The 22,263-nt window shown below is 41.7% G+C and overlaps 2 protein-coding genes across 2 annotated transcripts in view; both read right to left on the bottom strand.

Annotated features, from left to right (window-relative positions):
- Nucleotides 1-992: 992 nt before the first annotated feature.
- Nucleotides 993-10,130, bottom strand: SPATA4 (spermatogenesis associated 4). Its single transcript, XM_006078115.3, is given in 8 exon segments — nt 993-1,208; nt 2,401-2,420; nt 4,476-4,596; nt 4,758-4,874; nt 6,969-7,189; nt 7,298-7,416; nt 7,786-7,915; nt 9,873-10,130. Coding segments are annotated over 8 exon segments (1,059 nt in total). The 5' UTR covers nt 10,091-10,130; the 3' UTR covers nt 993-1,095.
- A 9,699-nt stretch (nt 10,131-19,829) lies between these two features.
- The window catches only part of ASB5 (ankyrin repeat and SOCS box containing 5), a 40,732-nt gene continuing 38,298 nt past the window's right edge, over nt 19,830-22,263 (bottom strand). The window contains exons 6-7 of the mRNA XM_025280515.3: nt 22,067-22,258; nt 19,830-21,030 (exon numbers count right to left, since the gene is read on the bottom strand). Coding sequence (XP_025136300.1) covers nt 20,903-21,030; nt 22,067-22,258 — 320 coding nt within the window. The 3' untranslated portion in view covers nt 19,830-20,902. The remainder of the gene's footprint in view (nt 21,031-22,066; nt 22,259-22,263) is intronic.

Below are 22,263 nucleotides of genomic sequence, written 5' to 3'. Positions count from 1 at the left end.
ACTGTCTAAGCCTTCAAAAATGCAGAAAAACAAATAGAGTTTTGTTGGAAACTGACAAACATATCATGAGATTCAGCCTTAGTAATACTCATCTTGGAAGTCAAATGATGCTATTAATGAGATAGCATAAAAACATGAATAATTCCACTTAATGAAAATTCCACCTAATGAAAATTTTCCAAATAATGAATTTAAGACTACCAAGAATATAGGAAGTATAATCAGAATATCCAGCTGCTTTTGTTTCCCTTTGATAAAAATATGGGGCTTGGCAGCAAGCAGGAAGGATTTTTCAATCAAACTAAATGGTTTGCTAAACACCAGAATGAGGTTCCAAGTGAAGCATGATTTTCCTTCCAGTATCAACAGGAAAGATACATATTTTTTTTTTAAATTAATAGCTTAAGTAAAGCTATTTCTAGAGGTGGGCAAGATTTTCAGTGGACCAATGTGTAATAGTAATATTCAGAAAAAAATTGTATTGAGCATGACATGTAAATAAATTATATCAAGAAGACTAGTAGTTTAACTCTTTGCTAGTGAGGAAAACATATTACAAAGTAGATTCACATTACCTACAAAAGTTATGAGAAAAAACTCTTACTCGTCAGGGTGAATTAGGTTTAACTGTAACTTGAAACTCATTTTTGCTCATTCTGGACTAATGAAGGGGCTTCCCAGGTGGCTTCTTGGTCAAGAATCTTACTGCCAATGCAGGAGCGTAGGAGATGTGGGTTTAATCGCTGGATCAGGAAGATTCCCTGGAGGAGGAAATGGCAACCCACTCCAATATTCTTACCTGGAGAATCCCAGGGACAGAGGAGCCTGGCAGACTACAGTCCATGGGGTTGCAAAGAGTCAGACATGACTGATGGACTAAGCATTAACATGCATACTAATAAACCAATTTTGTGTTTTCAACAGTACCAGGCAGGCACAGGTGTTGAATAAAGGGTTGTTGAATTTTTAGAAAATACGCTCTTCAGCCCAACTATGGATAAGACACACTTTACTTCTTATTGAAATATATCCAAGTGTAGATGATTGTATCCTATTAGGGTGGCAAGAGGTGGTAAAATCACATCTTCAAAGCCATTAGACAGGTGCTTCTTCGGGTTCCTTTTCCACATTTATGGTAGGCTTCATACTGTCAGAATGTGTTCTGGTTTGCTTCACCTCAATTTCTTTAGGTGTACTGACTCTATTACCTGTATTTGGTGGGATATTTACATAAAATTAAGATCCAGTCTGGTTATTAAATATGTACATAAACATCAATGTTTCTAATGTACCAACCATACACAATAATTAGCAAGAGGCTGGGCACAAGTTAGTCTAAAATCTCAAGTAAACAGAACATTTACAGCATGCATTATAGTAGTTGGAAATACAAAACCGGAATACCAGCGCCTCCAGAAGTCATCTGTAGAGCCTAAAAATACCCAGGGGTTATTGGGTGCATCTGATACTGAATATGACTACTATTTTTAAATGTTGCTTCAGAAAGCAGGTGAGGCAACAGTGATTTTAATAGTGATTTTAATAGTGCTTAGGTTTGCAAACACAGAATTCAGAAGTAGGTTTCTAGAATTCTGTGCGGAGGCATCCAAGCTAGCCACTCAGACTCTTCAGCTGACTTGGTTCGAATAGGATTGGCCAAGAGATAACTGAGAGACCTGCATTTCCTTGGCCCGTTGTTGTGGTTGATGCTCAATTTTGGTAAACAAAGGAACTTAAGTGTTTAAAAAAAAACACACACATACACACAAAACACCTTTCTTATAATTAATTTTTACCACCCCATCAATATATTAAGAGAAACTTTTCAGATGAACAGCCTGTGATTTCAGTACCATTCAGTGCCAAGTGCCATCTCAGGTGGTAAAATAGGGTTAAATTCCTTCAATCGAGGGTTGTTGCCTCTGCTCCTGTTAACTTGCCAGTTCTGTTAGCTTATCCAAACTAATCACTCTGCTCTTATCAGAAATGACCGAAACGGCATCCATCTCACAAATGTGGGGAGAAATGACGTAAAGCCTAGGAAAAAGGGCTCTCATCCATATAATTACCAAAGTCAAACCCACACCATTTATTAATTCCTGTTGTGCCTCGGTTGAGAGAGTCCCAGGATCTACAACAGGCTGCAGTGAAGGAGAAGGAGAAAAGCTCGTGCCTCCCCGTCCCGCGCGGCCCGGCCCGTGAGGGCACCCGTCGGCCATCTTGAAAAAGAGAAGACAAGACCGCGGGAACGGAAGGGCATCGGGCCTCATGAGAGCGCAGGTGGGGGACGCGTTACTTACAGCAGCTCGTCCATTGTTAAACACAGAACAGCAAGAGGCCATTGCTACTAGGAGTCCCAATCTGAAATAACGATAGCATACAGTTTTTCGAAAAACTCACCTGTGAGTCTTTAAAGTTTCCTGAAAAGACAACAGAAATGAAGAATACTCTTTAGCAACTCAGATATCAGTAGGCAACTGTCATTTTTTTTTTTAAGCGTGGCACCTGACATCTGTTTGTTATACAGGCAGAAAGCCTTGCTTTGGCTCATTCCTGCCTTTGCTTTGTCATCCCCAGTCTCCAGTCTGGCCCTCTGAGCTCTATTACAGGGATGGAGGCAGGCAGGTGAACAGAGAGAGGCCGCTGCAATCTCCTCCCTGCCCACCACACCCCTCCCCACCCCAGCCCGCGGGCTTCCAGCTCCCACCCTGCTGGAACGTTTACTGCAAACATCCCTGATGGAAGGAGCCTGAGGTAGGCTGAAGGGGAGGACGTGTTCTCAGAATCTAAAAGGGAAACTATGAACTGCTCTTTTTTTTTTTTTCCCCCTCATAGAAGCATTGGAATTTACTTCTGTTAGATTCTGTGGTGATGTATTTTGAGGCACTGGCTGGCCTAAGGTCTCAATGTTAAAAAAGTGTGCTCTGGGGAACAGTTGTTCTACCAAGCCATAAGTGTTAGTTGCTCTGCTGCTGCTGCTGCTGCTGCTGGTAAGTCACTTCAGTCGTGTCCGACTCTGTGCGATCCCATGGATGGCAGCCCACCAGGCTCCCGGGTCCCTGGGATTCTACAGGCAAGAATACTGGAGTGGGTTGCCGTTTCCTTCTCCAATGAGTGAAACGTGAAAGTGAAGTCGCTCAGTCGTGCCCAACATTTTGTGACCCCCACTGGAATGCAGCCCACCAGGCTCCTCTGTCCAGGAGATTTTCCAGGCAAGGATACTGGAGTGGGTTGCCATTTCCTTCTCCAGGGGATCTTCCCGACCCCAGGGATCAAACCCAGGTCTCCTGCACTGTAGGAAGATTCTTTACCGACCGAGCTATCAAGCCATAACAAAACAAAACTAAGTGATAGTGATGTGTGATCAAATTGTTGTTGTTAAGTTGCTAAGTCGTGTCCGACTCCTTTGTGACCCCACAGACTAGCCCACCAGGCTCCTCTGTCCATGGGATTCTCCAGGCAAGAATGCTGGAGTGGGTTGCCATTTCCTTCTTCAAGGGATCTTCCAGACTCAGGAATGGAACCCACATCTCCTGCATTACAGGCAGATTCTTGACTGCTGAGCCACCAGGAAAGCCCCATGTGATCAGATAGAGTTTGAAAACACTTCATGCTATACCTTTCCCTTTTAATATTCATAATGCATATTAACATATGAAAGGTTCTGAGAAGTCTTTTAAAAAAAAAACAAAACAACAAAGAATCTGTTGACATTGCTTTCCCAGAGCTAATATAAGCAAGGAACTTCCACCCCATCTTGCCCAAGAAATCCCTCTTCACACTTTAGGCAGCCTGCTCTGTAGAGAGTCCACAGGATAGTTTCCATCAAGGGCATGACAGTAAATATTATATTTCAAGCTTTGAGTAGGGTTTTCAGATAAAAATGGGACACTGTTAAATCTGAATTTCTGATACATAGTGAATATTTTTTTTAGCAAATGTCCTCAACATGTCTTAAAAAGTATTGGTTGTATTGCCCTCATCTTTTTATTTGCTGAGTCTTGGATCCTATATTGTGGGCCAGACAGTCTCTGTGGCCAGTACCAGCCTGCTGCTCTAGATAAGAAGCAGCCACAGACAAGGCACAAAGGCACAGGCATGGCTGTGTCCCAGTACAGCTTTACTTATCAACATGGAAACTAGAATTCCATCGCATTTTCTTGTGTCAGGAAATACCGTTTTTCTTTTGATATGTTTCCAACCATTTGAAGATGTAAAAGCCATTCTTCATTTGCAGGCTATACAAAATTGTCAGGCAGAGACTGACTTTAGCCTGTGGTTTGGCTACAGCTTGCTGTGGTATACAGTGCTTTCTGAATTCACAGGATTTAAACTTGTGGCTTTTTGTAAAACAAGTTATTGGAAAGTCCAGGTGTGCAGGTTGTCTGTGTCTGCCTTAGGACTGATTCATCATCCAGCTGCTAGAGAACTAAGTTTTGAGCTCTGCCAATGCGCTTCCCCTGTTTCAGACTCACTTTTTTAAGCAGAAATCAGTATTGGGATGGCTCATATAGAAGAAAGTAGGGGCACCCTGGCTTGGGGGTTTCCCCTGTTTTGACTGTTTCTTAGCTCTTGATGTACTCACACTCGCAGCACCTATAGAAAAACACAGCACGTCAACCCCCTGCACAGTTCTAGACTGAATGCCTAGACCAACATTTTTACTATTTTAAAAATTTTAAATGAACAAAGTAAAAGAAAAACATCAATTTTAACAAGTAAAAAAAAAAAAAAAAAAAACCTTCTAAAAAACTTACAACACACAGGAGCGGCTCTTTCCTTTGAAATGACTGAATTGCTCTTGTTCCCAGAGGCTTTGGCAGGACGACGATCGAGAGTAGATTCTCCCACTGTTGGTTTGACTGCAAACCATTCTATAAAATACAAACACAACATTTTTTCTTAAAAATTCATTATGACTATTGTCAAAATATGACACTACAATTTTCATTTAAGCAGATCATTTAGACATCAAGGATTCCCTGGTAGCTCAAACGGTAAAGTCTGCCTGCAATACGGGAGATCCGGGTTTGATCCCTGCATTGGGAAAATCCCCTGGAGAAGGAAATGGCCACTCACCCCAGTATTCTTGCATGGAAAATCCAATGGACAGAGGAGCCTGGCGGCAGGCTACAGTCCATGGGGTTGCAGAGAGTCAGACATGACTGAGTGACTTCACTTTCACTTTTGTATCATATTCCTGAGAGTGGTGTGAATACATAGGTTAATAGCCCTCTCCACCATGGTTCACATCTCTGATGCATGGAATTGTTGCTTCAAAAAAGTTACTTTAAAGACAGTATCCCTGTGTTCCTATTAGTCTTTTGATAAGCTTTTATTCAATAATAATATACATACAGAAAAATGAACAAATCATATTGTTACAGTTTGATGAATTTTCAAAGTGAATATATACCTGGGTTGCCATCACCTTGATCCAGAAACAGTACCAGCACCCCCGAACCCCCTCATGTCTCTCTCTTGTTGTTGTTTAGTCACTAAGTCATGTCTGACCCTTTGTGACCCCATGGACTGTAACCTGCCAAGCTCCTCTGTCCACAGGATTTCTTAGGCAAGAATACTGGAGTGGGTGGCCATTTACTTCTCCCAGGGGATCTTCTGGACCCAGGGATCAAACCCTTGTTGGCAGGCAGATTCTTTACCACTGAGCCACCAGGGAAGCTCCAGAACTCTAAAAAGAAAACTGTCTTGACATCTATCATAGGTTAGCTTTACATGTTTTTATATTTCATATAGGTAAAATCATATAGTATCTTTCATTTTGCAGTTATTTTTGTACTATAAAAATGGTGACAAAATTATTTTCCATGTTTCTATGTTTCTTACTAATTCTGTCAACTGCAGCACTTGGGCATCAATTTCACTGTGCTTCCAAAGACCACTTACTCCTCTTAGCTCACCCTCATGGAGGCTAGAAGATGTGTGTGAGGTCACTTCTACTCATCAGCTGTGCCCTATGTCCGCTAAATGTTCTGGACAGTAACATTGCACAGAACTGTTACAATCACTTTGGCTGCTTAAAATCAGCAGTCTCAAAAATCAACACTGATGATAAAAGAATTCTGTTCAATAATCTGAAGGGTTGAGGTGTCCATAGCTAAAGAGAAATTGTGTTCCAAAGCAAACAGGGATGCAGGTCAGCTTTGCACTAAAATGGATTTTTAAATTGAAGATTAAATGGAATGGATGTGTTTCAATCCAGAAATTCCTACTAGAACCAATAAGTAGAACTAATAGTGAGACAGATTAAATATAAGCAAATATTAGGGACAAAAAATGATGCTTGATTTTGTGGTGTTAAAAAAATAACTTGACAAAACTAAAATGCTGAACAACAAAAGAACTTAAGTGGGGGGACTTCCCTGGCAGTCCAGTGATTAAGAATCTGCCCTTCTGTTACAGGGAGCACAGATGCAATCCCTGGTAGAGGAATTAAGATCCTGCATGTCTGTGCGGTATAGCCAAAAATAAATAAATAAAAATAAAAGGGAGAAATAGTATCAACTTTAAAAAAAATAGAGAACTTAAATGGGACAGGGGGCTGGCAGGGAGTGGGTAGTGTTCTAAGGCCCTTACAGTTTGAGGAAGAGAATAAATATATTACATTTAGACTAAGATAAATATGCATGTTAAAATTTCTATGGTAGCACTATAAAGAGTAGAAATTTATAATTTTCCAAATTAGTAGCGGGGTCTTTGGAAAAAAGTTCAGTGCTAAAGAAGAAAAAAATAGGTAAGACAAAAAATAAGAAATAGAACACATTAAAAGCACAAAATAATATGATAGATATGAATGCATATATGATTGAATTAATAAAAGTCACAGCAGATGAAATTATAACAGCCCATGAATCGCGTACAGTGGCAGGCTTTTCTTTCACTTATGCTCAAGTAGAGCCTCGTTAAGCTTGGAAGAACCCAGTTGACTATTTCCAAGAAAAACTTACTTGGATTCAGTTTTCTGCTCAATTTCCTTTGCAACATTTGTAAAAGGAAGAGGAACTCTACTTTAAGTTCATTGTTAAGTTTGTTGGGATTGCCTATTAGTTCTGATAGCCTAATGTTATCTTTAATAGACTTTGAAGCTGTCGACCTAGGGACCAGGGGCAACTGCATCTGGTAACTGTAGTCTGTGAAATTCACGAGGTCTTCCTGGATACTTTTAATTCTGGAAAAAAAATAAAATACTGTTGACAAATACCATTTTAGTAATAAGATTTATATTAACAAATGTTTCATATTAAATTATATTACTAGAAAATTCCAGATAACTCACTCTCTGTGTGTTAACAAGGTGTACACCTCCTGTATCAGTATTTCAGGTACTCCGGCTTTACAGTGAATTGTTCCATGGATTAGTTCTTTAGGTAATTTAAGTTTTTTCCTTGCCAGGAACTTTAATAGTAGAAAGAGAATACTTTCATCATAAGAAGTTCTATAAAAGTCTCCAATTACTGTGAATTCACTCTAGTCTCCCTTTAATCCTCAACTAATAGTTTGAGGTTTAATGTGATAATTATTAAAAGATATTATTACTCAGCAAGAAAATCAACTATTATATCCCACTCCAATTTGAAATGAGTATGCCAAGTTTCATAGGTGACTCATGACATAAACCTTAGTAACCTTTTCAATACAAGGAAACAAGCTGCCAACCCAGCACATGGCCACACACGCCATATACAGAGAAATCCAAGATCTTGGGAATACACCTCTTCAAACAAACTTCTCAACAGTTAAAAATGTCAGTGATTGCTAATTTACCTTTTCCAACTGTGCCCAGTTATCCAACTTGACTTTTAAAGAAGTTCCATTTTTAAAGGATGACAATTTAAGGTCCCAGGGGTAATAGGTAGTAAATATTTCTGCTATCAGGAAGCCATTTGAAAAATCCCTGTTCCATAGTGATAAGGAAATGAAATTAAGTGCAGTTACTTATACAATTTGTATTTATAGTTAATTCAGTTCAGTTCAGTCGTGTCCGACTCTTTGCGACCCCATGAATCACAGCACGCCAGGCTTCCCTGTCCATCACCAACCCCCAGAGTTCACTCAGACTCACGTCCATCGAGTCAGTGATGCCAACCAGCCATCTCATCCTCTGTCGTCCCCTTCTCCTCCTGCCCTCATTCCCTCCCAGCATCAGAGTTTTTTCCAATGAGTCAACTCTTTGCATGAGGTGGCCAAAGTACTGGAGTTTCAGCTTTAGCATCATTCCTTCCAAAGAACACCCAGGACTGATCTCCTTCAGAATGGATTGGTTGGATCTCCTTGCAGTCCAAGGGACTCTCAAGAGTCTTATCCCACACCACAAAGTTCAAAAGCATCAATTCTTCAGCACTCAGCTTTCTCCACAGTCCAACTCTCGCATCCATACATGACTACTGGAAAAACCATAGCCTTGACTAGATGGACCTTTGTTACACCACTTAAATATTCTATACTGACAGCAGCTAACTTATGGAGCTTTCTTGGATCACTGCTCTAAGGAAGCCTGCTATGGAATAGCATTTGGGTAATGCTATTTGACACACCAAAGCCCGTGGCATTCCTTTTATGAAGCCAAAACTATTATTTTGTATTGAATATGCATTTTAACAAGATCCCCATGTGATACCTGAATCCACTGAAAAGTTCAGGCATCTTTCTTAAGGAAAACTGAAATTAATAAGCCAGAGTCATTGCCTACAAAGTCATTATTTTTCTGGAATTTAGTTTGCATTCCCAGAAAAAATATTAACTGCCAGTTATGTTCAGTAAATGAAATTAAAAGATGCTTGCTTCTTGAAAGAAAAGCTGTGACAAATGTAGATAGCATTCTTTGTTAAAAAGCAGAGACCTCATTGTGACAAAAGTCTGTAGAGTCAAAGCCATGTTTTTTCCAGTAGTCATGTACAGCTGTGAGAGTTGGACCATAAAGAAGGCTCAGTGCCAAAAAAATTGATGCTTCGAACTGTGGTGCTGGAGAGGACTCTTGAGAGTCCCTTGGACTGCAAGGAGATCAAACCAGTCCATCCTAAAGGAAATCAACTCTGAATATTCATTGAAAGGACTGATGCTGAAGATGAAGCTCCACTTCTTTGGCCACCTGATGCAAAGAGCCAACTCATTGGAAGAGACCCTGCTGCTGCAAAAGATTAAGGGCAAGAGGAGATGAGGACAACAGAGGATGAGGTAATTGGATAACATAACCAATCAGTAGACATGAGTTTGAGCAAACTCCAGGAGCTAGAGAAGGACAGGGAAGTCTGGAACACTGCACCCCATGGAGTGGCAAAGAGTCAGACATGACTTAGCGACTGAACAGCAGTGTTCAGTGAGGCTGCAGTTAGACAGCAACTTTTTTCAGTCCCTGTTAACTCTCAAACTAGATGCAATATCTAACAGAAAGTAAACTGATCCTCACTAATATAAATGTCCAATGTCCCTGGAGAAAGAGCCTGGACTTTTTTTTTTTTTTTTTTTTGAGTTACCAAAGTATTCTCTGTTGGCTTAAGTCTAAGTAATGACTGACTGATTGAAATGCTCCATCCTATTTTTTTAGGTCATCTCCCTAAGAGAGCAAGGAGTGTGTGAGTGTGTGTGTGTGTGTGTATGAATGTATGAGTATGTGTGTATGTGTGTGTATGTAAGTGTGTGTGTATGTGAGTGTGTGTGAGTGTGAGTGTGTGTATATGAATTTATGAGTGTGTGTGCATGTGTGTGTGTGTGTGTGTGTGTGTGTGTGTGTGTGTGGTGAGTAGGCGGGGACGGGGGCAGTCCCTGGAAAGAGCCCCTGAGCGGATCCCGGGCCTGCTCTGCTGGGCCCTCAGCGCCTCTAGGCGTCCGGGGGGCCGGACCTGCTTCAGCACCTGCTGATGTTCCTGGGGAAGAAGGTGAGATCGAGGCTCTGGAGCCAGCGCAGAACCGACCGAGACAGGCGGGAGCTCTTTGGGGGATGAGGATAGACCAGACACTTCTTAGGCTTCTCTCCATTGGGAGCTGCTTGACATGGCAAAACCGACCGTGACTTAGGGCGGGCTGCCGCCGGCTGTGTCAAAAGCCCTTCTCTAGGGCCGGCGGCAGCCATGGCGCTTTCTGGGTTTCTATGGCAGCACCGGTAGGGGCGGGGCCTCTGCTGGGGCGGGGCCTGGTGTGGGCGGGGCCTCAGCGCGAACGCCCCGCCTCACGGGTGCTCCAGCTTGGGGTCCTGCTACCCTCCCTGGGTTGGTGGACGCGCATCCCGGGTCCCACTGGGAAAGGACTCGGTTCCAGGAGCTTAAACTTTGGACGGAGCTTTCAATCTCCGTTTTACCCTTTAAGAAGTAACCGATTAGAACACTCTCACTCCCATCCGGCTTTCCCTTAGAAACTGACATTTTGAATGTTGTGGTTTCTGTAGTCAATCATTTTGAGGAGGTTGAGGACATTTCAGAAGACAAAGACTGTTTTTGTTTGGAAAATTGAAACAATAGAGATTTTGTTACAAACTTCCAATGGAAAAAAATCTTCAAAATTAAGATGAACAGATGCTTAATGTCTACAAAATTTAATGTACGTATTTCCTTAATTTTACATTGTGTTCATAAAAATTGCATAATATTGAAGGTAACTTGTAAATTAGATCGTCACACTTCACAAGGATGCCCCAGTGTGCATGATTCATTCATTCATTGGACAAGTATTTATTGAATCCCTACTAGGCCCTGAGCTAGTCGCTTGAGATTTATCAGTGAAAGATATAGATTAAAAAAGGATTGCAGACCAGGCACAATTATAAATTAAATATTTGCACATCAGAATTATTAACATCCTTTAAAAACTTTTACAGTAAAAGATAAAATCAATGTGGTTCATATATACATATTATTATGCAAGATAAATATGGGATAGACTTGAGAGTACAGCAATATTTTACTGAACATGTTTATTAATATAGTAAACCAGTGTGAGTCTGTATATGGTGAAAAAGAAAACCAGAAATGGGGCTATACAAGTGTTTTTTCTTTGCCCAATATGTTTTTCATGGATAATTATTTCATTCAGTGAACTTTTTGAGGAGTTATTGTTCTGTTCTTTGCTGTGTACTAGATCATTACTATTCAATATGCTAGCCACTAGCCCCATGTAGCTGTTCAGATTTAAATATTAACAAATTAAAATAAAATAAAGTGGGTAACACTGGCTGCATTTCAACTGCTCAGTAGCCACATGGGACTGGCTAGTGGCCATCACTTGGTGCAGCATAGACACCACGCTGTCATTGCAGGAAGTTCCATTGGGTGCTGTGCACTGGCTTATTTATAGAAGGTACAGAGATATAAATATCTGAAAAGCTCTGCCACGGTAAAAATATATGAGTATCAGGGAGGAAGCAAATAATTTGGCCTGAGGGAGTGTAGGAGTCCTCTCAGAGGAGGTGACCTTTGATGTGACTTTTATAAGGCAGTATTTTGAATAGGTAAAGACACAGGCTTTGGAGCACCAGCCCTATCTTTTATTGGTTTTGAGACTTATTATGTGATGAGTTATTTATTTTTATTTGTAAAAGATGGAAGTAAATAGGATATGCCTCACAGGGTTATGTTGGATTAAATCAATAAGTTAAATGAGTGAAAAGCCTGGAACAGTGTGCACACATCATAAGGGCTCAGTACGTTTAAATATTTCTAAGATGATCATGGAAATCTGTGGAATGAAGAGGAAAGGGGACAGCTTCACACGGAGTTACTAATGTGAGCAGAAGCAGATGATATCTATGATAACCTCAGATACGCAGATAACACCACCCTTATGGCACAAAGCGAAGAGGAACTAAAGAGCCTCTTGATGAAAGAGAAAGAGAAGAGTAAAACAGCTGGCTTAAAATTCAACATTCAGAAAACGAAGATCATGGCATCCGGTCCCATCACTTTGTGGCAAATAGATGGGGAAACAATGGAAACAGTGAGAGACTATTTTCTTGGGCTCCAAAATCACTGCAGATGATGACTGCAGTCATGAAATTAAAAGATGCTTGCTCCTTGGAAGACAAGTTATAACCAACCTAGATAGCATATTAAAAAGCAGAGACATTACTTTGCCAACAAAAGTCTGTCTAGTCAAAGCTATGGTTTTTCCAGTGGTCATGTATGGATATGAGAGTTGAACTATAAAGAAAACTGAGCACCAAAGAATTTATGCTTTTGAACTGTGGTGTTGGAGAAGACTCTTGAGAGTCCCTTGGACTGCAAGGAGATCCAACCAGTCCATCCTAAAGGAAATAAATCCTGAATATTCACTGGATGGACTGATGCTGAAGCTGAAACTCCAATACTTTGGCCACCTGATGCGAAGAACTGACTCACTGGAAAAGACCCTGATGCTGGGAAAGAGATTGAAGGTGGAAGGAGAAGGGGATGCCAGACGATGAGATGGTTGGATGGCATCACCGACTCAATGGGCATGAGTTTGAGCCAGCTCCAGGAGTTGGTGATGGACAGGGAGGCCTGGCATGCTGTAGTCCTGCTGCTGCTGCTGCTGCTAAGTTGCTTCAGTCGTATCCAACTCTGTACGACCCCATAGATGGCAGCCCACCAGGCTCCCCCATCTCTGGGATTCTCCAGGCAAGAATACTGGAGTGGGTTGTCATTTCCTTCTCCAATGCATGAATGTGAAAAGTCAAAGTGAAGTCCCTCAGTCGTGTCCGACTCTTAGCGACCTCATGGACTGCAGCCTACCAGTTTCCTCCATCCATGGGATTTTCCAGGCAAGAGTACTGGAGTGGGGTGCCATTGCCTTCTCCATGCTGTAGTCCATGGTGTGGCAAAGAGTCTGAGACGACTGAGTGACAACTGAACTGAATGTGGTGTTTCCTTTGCCGAGCTGTATTAAATTCTGCCACTAGGGGGAACTAGAGAGAGAGAGAGAGACCTGGAGGCCAGAGGAAGGGAGAAGGGCTGTTTGGACGAAGGTCACCAAGGCAACAAAGCTTCACCTGGCAGTGCCAGCTGGTGCCAGTTTCCAGTTTTTGTTCCCACTCCTGGAGCAAGTTTCATCGTACTCTCTTACAGGTCGCAGCAACCACTGAGAAGTGGTGGCACTCAGAAGTCTGAGCCCCAGATTCGACTCTCAGATCCCTGCTCTAAGTTCCTCAAGAATCAGCACCTGCTGTGTTCTCTGCCCCTTCTAAGAGTCAGTCTGTAGGGCTTTCCCTCGAAGTTCAAGGCTCTCAGAACTCCTGCTGCTGCTGCTGCTGCTAAGTCGCTTCAGTCGTGTCCGACTCTGTGCAACCCTATGGACAGCAGCCCACCAGGCTCTTCTGTCCACAGGATTCTCCAGGCAAGAACACTGGAGTGGGTTGCCGTTTCCTTCTCCAGTGCATGCATGCATGCTAAGTCGCTTCAGTTGTGCCCGACTCTGTGCGACCCTATGGACAGCAGCTCACCAGGGTCTTCCGCCCACAGGATTCTCCAGACAAGAGTACTGGAGTGGGCTGCCGTTTCCTTCTCCACTCAGAACTCCTGCCCCTTCCCTTTGCATAGAGGTCTGGTGACAACAGAGGATGAGATGGTTGGGTGGCATCACGGACTCAATGGACATGAGTTTGAACACACTCTGGAAGGCAGTGAAGAACAGGAAAGCCTGGTGCGCTGCAGTCCATGGAGTCCAAAGACTGGTCTGGTGACAACAGAGGATGAGATGGTTGGGTGGCATCACCGACTCAATGGACATGAGTTTGAACACACTCTGGGAGGCAGTGAAGGACAGGAAAGCCTGGCGTGCTGCAGTCCATGGAGTCCAAAGAGTCATGATATGACTGAGTAACTAAACAACAACAACAACTTGAGGTCTATCTCTGTTAATTTAATAGTCTCATTTTAATTGTGTAGCTCTTCAGTATCCATTTAACCATTTCCTGATATTAAATTATTGTTGAATTCAAAAGTTACTGTTTCCCTGATGAATGATGCCTGGAGTGTGGTCTCCCTCTACCACCGGCTCATCTACATCTCACTAAGGCAGCTGAAGAACCTGCTACTCCTATTCATCAGATCCATGGTATCACGAATAAAGTGGACCAGCTGGATGTCCTGGGGGATGTTAAGATACTCAAAAACTTCTGCTGATCTTGTGGCAGAGAGCCAGAAAATTGATTTGACCTAAAGCAGGATGATGAACCTGCCCTACTGCTCCTGCTCGAAGAAAGCACGCTGCTTTTTGTGGTTCTTGCAGATTGTTACAGAGGAGAGAAAGTATCAGATCAATAGCAGGATAACAGTTGCTAGGGACTGTGGCAGTTTATTCCAGTAAAGAACCCTCAAACAGAAGAGCAGCTGTGACTGAAGTTACCTCCTGATGAAGTTCAGAAACCTGGAGTCATCCTCTAAGTCCCAGCCAACTTCCCACGTGAGCCCAACAGCTATCCACGTCAATAATTGTTGTTGACCTCTCATATGTCAAAAGAAAATTCAGAGAGCTTACTTGATATGAGTATTTTCTTGATCAAGAAGCAAACTTGACAGACAGGGAGAGTTGCAGCAGAAGGAGCTTAGAAGCTGAATTTCAGCAACTATAGTGCAGGTTATAAAGTATGTTTGTGTCAGTACAGTCAGCCCTCGGACCCATGGCTTCCATAACTGTGGACTTAACCTGGCTCAGATAGAAAAATGTTAGAAAACACAATTCCAGAAAGTTTGGAAAGGCAAAACTTGAATTTTTCTCCTGCCAGCAACTATTTACACAGCATTTGCATTGTATTAGGTATTATAAGTAGTCTAGAGATGAGTTAATGTATACAGCAGGGTGTGCATAGGTTATAAGCAAATTCCACACTGTTTTTAATAAGGACCTTGAGCATCCTGGGATTTTGGCATCCTCAAGCCTTTAAGGGGTGACTGTGCACTGTTTCCATTGTGACTGTTTCAGTTCAGTTCAGTTCAGTCGCTCAGTCGTGTCCAACTCTTTGCGACCCCATGAATCGCAGCACGCCAGGCCTCCCTGTCCATCACCAACTCCCGGAGTTCACTCAAACTCAAGTCCATCGAGTCGGTGATGCCATCCAGCCATCGCATCCTCTGTCGTCCCCATCTCCTCCTGCCCCCAATCCCTCCCAGCATCAGAGTCTTTTCCAGTGAGTCAACTCTTTGCATGAGGTGGCCAAAGTACTGGTTACTGGGAACTTACACTCCTTTTCCTTGATTGTAACCCACTAGCTAGGAAGCTGTAAGGTCTCATTGATAGGAAGAAGGCTTAAAGTGTTATTTAAGGTTGAAATCAGCATCTGGGGACATCGGGACAGCTTAGGTTTTAGTTAAGTGCACTGGGAATTTGGTCTGGGGGGATTTTCAAGCTGTGGTCTCAGCTTTGATTTCTCTACGCCACACCTCTCTTCCACTGTGAAGGTAACGGGGTGTAGACAGTGGGAGCCGACTGTGTTCTGCTCAGCCTGGGGCATCTGTGTTTTACTGGGTGTAACCAGACCCCCACCCCACCCCGTCTGCTTCTGCCCACAAGGAGGGGAAGTGTCCGTCTCCTGAGTCATACAGAAGGATCTCTGGATTCTCCTCCTGTGCCCTCCAACCTGGACTGTGTCCATATTGAAGTGACATTTGATAAAGCACCTCAGGTTATCCCTCTAGTTCTTTTAATGGGACAAGAATTAACTGAGAAAGTTCCACGTGGCTTACCTGTGGAGTCCTATCCCCAGGTCACAGGTGCGAGGCATTGCAGCAAGGCCTCAGACATGGAGCCCAGAGGCAAGGTCACCCCTGAAACTGACCAAGCCCCATTGGAACTGCTGCCAAGCCCCCTGATCCTTACTGGCCAGCTTCCTAACCTCAAATTAGGTAAAAACGCCCACCATGGCCCCCTAACCAGTCACCTAATGCCACCCTTCCAGCAGGAATTTTCTGTCTTGAGGCTATAAAAATTGGCTACTAACCTATGAAAAGCATCAACCAGGAGGTCAGCCAGCTGTGCTCATAGCACCCACATTATCTCTGCTCTTTGGTTCTCAAACCCACTCCTTTCTGCAACAATCTGTGTCTAAAAATTCCTTTCCAATCCATGCTCGGACTGCCACATCACCCAAAGATGAAAATGTCTCTCTACATGGATGTTAGTCACTGGAGTATTTATAGTGTCACAGTGAATCGGAACAGAATCGGAATAAAACTGTGGGGCCCACTGTTGAAAAAATTAAGCCTTCAAGATGACCATTAAGCCAAGCATGGGGTGCTCTGAGTGTGGAACCGTGGAACAGAGTCGAACCCAATGTTCCTAAAGCTGGCGTATGTGGCTGGGTTGACCATGTACTTTTCCTCCTATGCATAACTCAAGAAGAAAGTTCATGAGGTTCCTTTTAATGCCTTCAGGTTTTTTGTTTGTTTTGTTTTAAGGACACTGTAACAGAGTCCAAAATTACTGCTTCCCTTCCCCCAGACTGAGACCATTAAATTGAGTTCTTGCTTTCAAAGTCATTTCATGCCTTCCTGTACAAAATGGATATGGATCTGCATAATAATTTGAAACATAAAAATGTAAAATGCTCACTTCACTTTGAGAGGGAGGCCTCAAAAATTATGAGCTAGTTAGGAAAATACTTCTGTTCCTCCTTATGTGTTTGAATGGTCTTGTCCTTGAGAATTAACATTTGTCCTTGGGAAGTGTAGAACCGTGTGTGTTTGTGTTTAACTTACCCTCTGGGCAGTGCTAGGTCCAGACAGGACAGATTCAGAGCTGAGGCCCACCCTCATGCTCTGTGGGTCAGTCACTGCTCCGGGGGAAGAGGGACCACTGATAATGGAACCCCTCCTCCTTTTAATGGGGAGGGGAGTTGGCAATAAGAGGGGCAGCTATTGGAAGACTGAATCCTGGCCCCAGATGGAACTGCCTTCACTCTCAATAGTCCTGGGTTCCCTGAAGTCCAGGGTCTGAGAGATGGTGTCAAGTCCCAAATGCTAGCTTGTCCTTTTTGAGGAAGGGACAAGCTAAGAATCCTGCATTGGTCACAAGAATGAATGATACGGAGAGATGGAGTCACCATTCTCCCCTGCCAAAGAAAAAAAAAAAAACAACCCAAACTCTTTAAAAACCCAGATGTAGGGTGTTAGTTCCGTCTTGTCTCTGGGTGAAGGAGGATCAGAAACAGGGTTTTCTGCACGCCTTTATTCCTTGGTCTAGTACAGGATGCTGGCACCACGTTGCCCTATCCTCCAGCCCAGCCTCAGTTCCCCCCTGGGGAAGAAACCCTGTTCCTCCTTCTGTACATTTCATAGATTATCTGCCTGCACGCCTCACCCTGACAAGGCATGATTTTGACAAGGGATGATCCTGTGATGGAGCTGTCCTGACAGCAAATGTCCTGACTCGTTGCGTCTCCCACCCTGCATCCAGCAAATCCTCTCCTGGTTGTTACTGGGGCCTGTGCCCCCCAGAAACACAGCCTTTCTCTCCTCGAGCCTTTGGGAACCTTCATGGTCTGAGGGGTGAATCACTGGAATGATCCGTTTGTGTTGAGACTCAGAAACACTAAACTCTCTTGTTTCTAGCAGGTGGACCTAATCGGCTGCCCTTGTACGACACAGAATGAATGTTTCCATTTGCCATAGCAATTCCAGTGGATGTTTCATTTTATATATTTAGGTCATTTATATTCCCCGAAGGGCACCCCTTTTTTTTGTTGAAGCCCTAGAGCAGATGGAGAGGTAACAAGGCCTGAATTTTCTGAATAAAATTTGCTCCCCCAAAAAGACTGAGAATGACTGTTAAGGCTTTTAAGAGAGAGGGCAAACCTTAAACCAATTATAAATAAGAAAGTAGAGAAATTAGAGTAAAAAGGTGGGAATAACCCAAGGGAGAAGATCATTTGTTTAAATTGTTGGTAGTGAATGGAGAACCACCCTCCTGGGTTCAGGGCTAAGGAAACACAGTGGATACTCTTAGACCTTTTCAGAAGAGGCCATCCTTTCACGCTGTGCTTCTATTTACTGATTTCTAGACATCTGTACTCTGTGGTTACAACAATAATAGAAAGTAAATATTTTTTTCCTACAAAAATAAATGTGTTCAGCAGTGCTTCACTCCAGCATTTATTTCATCATATTTCTTTAATCTCGTATCAAATACAGATGGTCCCCGATCTACTGGTTTTCGACCTTAGGATGGTTTGAAAACCATATGCCTTCAGTAGAAATTGTACTTTGAGGGTTGCATTTGGGTCTTTGTCCCAGGCCAGTGGTAGACTGTCCCACCAGATTTCTTGATGCTGGGCAGGACCTGCCGCTCCCAGGCAGTCCCCTGACCACAGAGCAGAGCAACTGATACATGTATAACTATTCTAGACCCAGACGACGGCCTGCTTTTCACTGTCAGTACAATATTCAGTCAACTGCATGGGAGAGTCAATGCTTTATGATAAACTAGGTTTTGTGTTAGATGATTGGGCCCAACTGTAGGCTAATGCACATGATCTGAGCACATTTAAGGTGGGCCAGGCTGAGCTCTGATGTTCCATGGGGAGGTGTATTAAATGCATTTTTAACATATGATGTTTTCACCTTATGATGGGTTGATCAGGAGGCAACCTCATACCAGGTATGGTATAGGATATCTGTAGTATTTTTTTATTTTGCCTTTGTAGAATTTTGTCCTTGGACCTTTACACACGTCTGTAAAAAGATTCTGATTAGAGGAACTTCACGGTGTCAGTCGGCATTATGTCGCTCTAACTGCTCCTGATACAGTGATTTGAAAACCAGTAGTAAATAAGACTAGGACAATTAATCATATTCTCCATTACCTTCCATTATAAAATCAAATACTAATTAGAACAGAAAAAAAAAACTGGTTTATTCCAGGGATAACCATCACACTTTAATATAGTAACATACATATGGTGTGTTTAAATTAGAACATTTCTTTGATACGATAATCATACTCAAGCTAATATACAAGGTACCAGCACTCTAAAACTTTCCAAGTGTCAATTTTTATTTTAATATTTGATATTTGCTTCTCTTACTGACATAAGACCAATTAAGAGGGATGCCTTGTACCCTAAGATGACTTCTTGCTCAGGAAAAATACTAGTAGACACTGTTTTACTGAAAAGCAATTTTAATATGTGATTATGTTTAATAGGGTTACTCTATAATTAAAAAAAAGGTTAAATGCATATTATTCTGAGGATATTACAAATTTATTAAACTGAGATATTTTGTAAAACAGACTAATTTAAAACTCTCTAGCCACATAGAAGATATTAAAAAAAAAATGCCACAACCGTATTTTGACTTTTGAAAATCTAGAATGATTCTTTAAAAATGTAGTCTTAATAACTTTGGGGTTATATACAATAATAGTTCATTTCCCACAGGTCTCTGGCAGTCAGTCAAGAATTAAGTAAAAAGGAAAATAGGCCCTGGGTTATCAAAATGTTTTATCAAAATTTGATAAATTTATAGGACTCATCCAACTATTTTTCTTCTACTTTACACAGTGTTATAAGTATCTTCGGAGAAGGCAATGGCACCCCACTCCAGTACTCTTGCCTGGAAAAATCCCATGAATGGAGGAGCCTGGAAGGCTGCAGTCCATGGGGTCGCTGAGGGTCGGACACGACTGGGCGACTTCACTTTCACTTTTCACTTTCATGCATTGGAGAAGGAAATGGCAACCCACGCCAGTGTTCTTGCCTGGAGAATCCCAGGGACCGGGGAGCCTGGTGGGCTGCCGTCTATGGGGTCGCACAGAGTCGGACACGACTGAAGCCACTTAGCAGCAGCAGCATAAGTATCTTATTATCTTATAAATTCAAATAGTTTAAGCTAAAAAGTAGTCACAGAGAGTTTTTTTTAATGTTTAATTTTATTTTTTAATTACTTTTTATATTGCACTCAAATACATTAAGCAGAAGAGAATAAACCCCACAGAGGAAACCTTCTTATGTACAGCATCCCTTTACAGTATCGTCTATGCTGAACCTTTGTTTTGTGCAAGAATTAGAAACACCACAGTGAAGGTCCACAGATGGGGGACATTTCCTAAGGTTTCTGTGTTTGCTAAGTAACATCCTTTTTCCTTTTCTTTGAAAACCCCACATTTTAAGGCATTTTTTATCTTTCACCTTCTACAGCCTTGGGCCCCCCTGATCCCTAGAGTGTGACCCAGGGCCTCTTTATCAACTACATATGAAGTTCATTTTCCTGGTCCAAGTCTCACCAGCTCCTGACAGCCTCTGAATGGAGGAGGCTGGGGTGATATGTATAAAAGCACGGAAGAGAGACCCTGAGAGACCACTCATGAGTAGGAAAGGGTCTTCAAATACACGGAGCAGGTGTGTAATGTTCCAGACTTCTCAGGGTGAGAGAGCTGTAGTGATCATTCTAGTCCTGCCAGTTTCTGAAACAGGTTTACCTAAGGCAGTGAAGTGACCACTGGGACCTTTGCAGGAAAGGGGCGATTCGTCTTCTCTTTACTGAATTGATCATTATAATGATAAGCAAACATTTACCATAGTGGGTTTCCTGAATGACAGTCATCTTTATTTCAAAAAATATATGAGCTGCTCTTTTCTAAACCATACTCATATTTTGTATTAATGTCAACAATATAGAAATAATCACAGAGGCCAAAACTTAGAAGCATAAACATTCATCGGAGAATCTAGACCTTCAAAAATATATGAATACTTTTAGTAAGGGTTCATATAGATACTTTAAACATATTATAGTCCAAAAACAGTAAAAATGCATGAAACATACTATGCACTAGTACACTTTAACTAAAATTGCTATTTCACTAACTTCCCGGGTATTCTCATATCTCTACCATCTCTTTAGCATGTTTTAATATGAAATATACACTATGCAGATGAAATAGAAATTTCTGATTTTCAGACATTTAGAATTATTTTACTCCTTTATCGATACTGTAAGAAATTCTGCAATAACGTTGGCAGCTGGAGCTGTGGGATAAGGTGTAATCTTGGTCTACCGATGTAGTTTCTGATACAGAGTCTGCAGAGCTGGCATAGAGAGCTTGGGGTGGCTGTAAGAAACGTGAAAGTATTTGTTCATTAAAATCAAAATGGATTTTTCTGTGTTGTAAGACACATGAAATCAAACCACAAAAAAAAGACAGTGTTTTGCAATAAATTAGGGCAGTATGACCATTGTGCGTTTGTACATGCTCAGTTTTGTCTGCCTCTTTGCCACCCCATGGACTGTAGCTCACCAAGTTCCTCTGTCCATGGAATTTCCAGGCAAGAACACTGGAGTGGGTTGCCATTTCCTCCTCCAGGGGATCTTCACAACCCAGGGACCGAACCCAGCAATGTAAGCGTATACTTTACCACTACACCACCTGGGAAACCCATTAACCTAGGGATATTTATATAAGCATATGTGTATTGCTTTTATTTGTAAGACTTTATTATAATTGAGATATAATCCATGCATGTTCTTTAAAATATTTTAATCTTCGGGCTTATGAAATTATTGTTGTTTATAAAGCCTCAAAAACAAGGCTTTTTGCTTTTTGAAGGAGAAATAAATCTCCTGCTTTATGAAGGACATATAAATCAAAAGCTCCAAGAAGTGTTATGCACTAAAAGGGGAATTAAAAAAATTTTTTTTCCTCAAATTAGATTAAGTATTTAAGCCAAAGCAAATTTTTCTCTAGTGTCTAGACCAGGCTTTAGAATTTCTGTTTTAGAATAAAAATACTTCATGATTATGTTTCTATAACACACTATAGATGATGCATATCCTTATAAAATGGGGCATATTTCAAGATATATATTAATATATATTTAAACAGAATCAACATATTGTTTACTGTCAAAAAATAATATATTTACCTTAAACTGAAGGAATACAGAATTTAGGTAAAATGAGAACAGAGAAAATCAAAATCCTCATGATACATTCTTTATGGATGCAACCCAAGTTAAAAAGTTATCTTCCTTCAAAAAATATTCCAAATGCTATGTCATTGTTGTTTTACATGCCAACAAAAAGTCTTCTAATTTCATCTATTTCAAGCCCTTCAAAATGTTTTTAATGCCCTCGTAGATTCTTCTTACCTTCATGTTGAAGCAATAATCTTTCCACCAAACTGTTAGAAGTCGCTACATCGACAGGCCGCAGAAGATCTGTGTTTTTGGCGTTGATATCCGCTCCAAATTCTAGCAGTAAGTTTACAATTTCTGTACAGGACTGTTGAGCAGCAGCGTGTAATGGAGTATCCCAATATTTGCCTTTTTGTACATCAGCACCTACA

The sequence above is a fragment of the Bubalus bubalis genome, chromosome 1 (genome assembly GCF_019923935.1).
Source record: "Bubalus bubalis isolate 160015118507 breed Murrah chromosome 1, NDDB_SH_1, whole genome shotgun sequence".
Lineage (NCBI taxonomy): Eukaryota > Metazoa > Chordata > Mammalia > Artiodactyla > Bovidae > Bubalus > Bubalus bubalis.
Note: the sequence above shows the minus strand (reverse complement) of the source record. Positions and strands in the feature narration are given on the sequence as shown.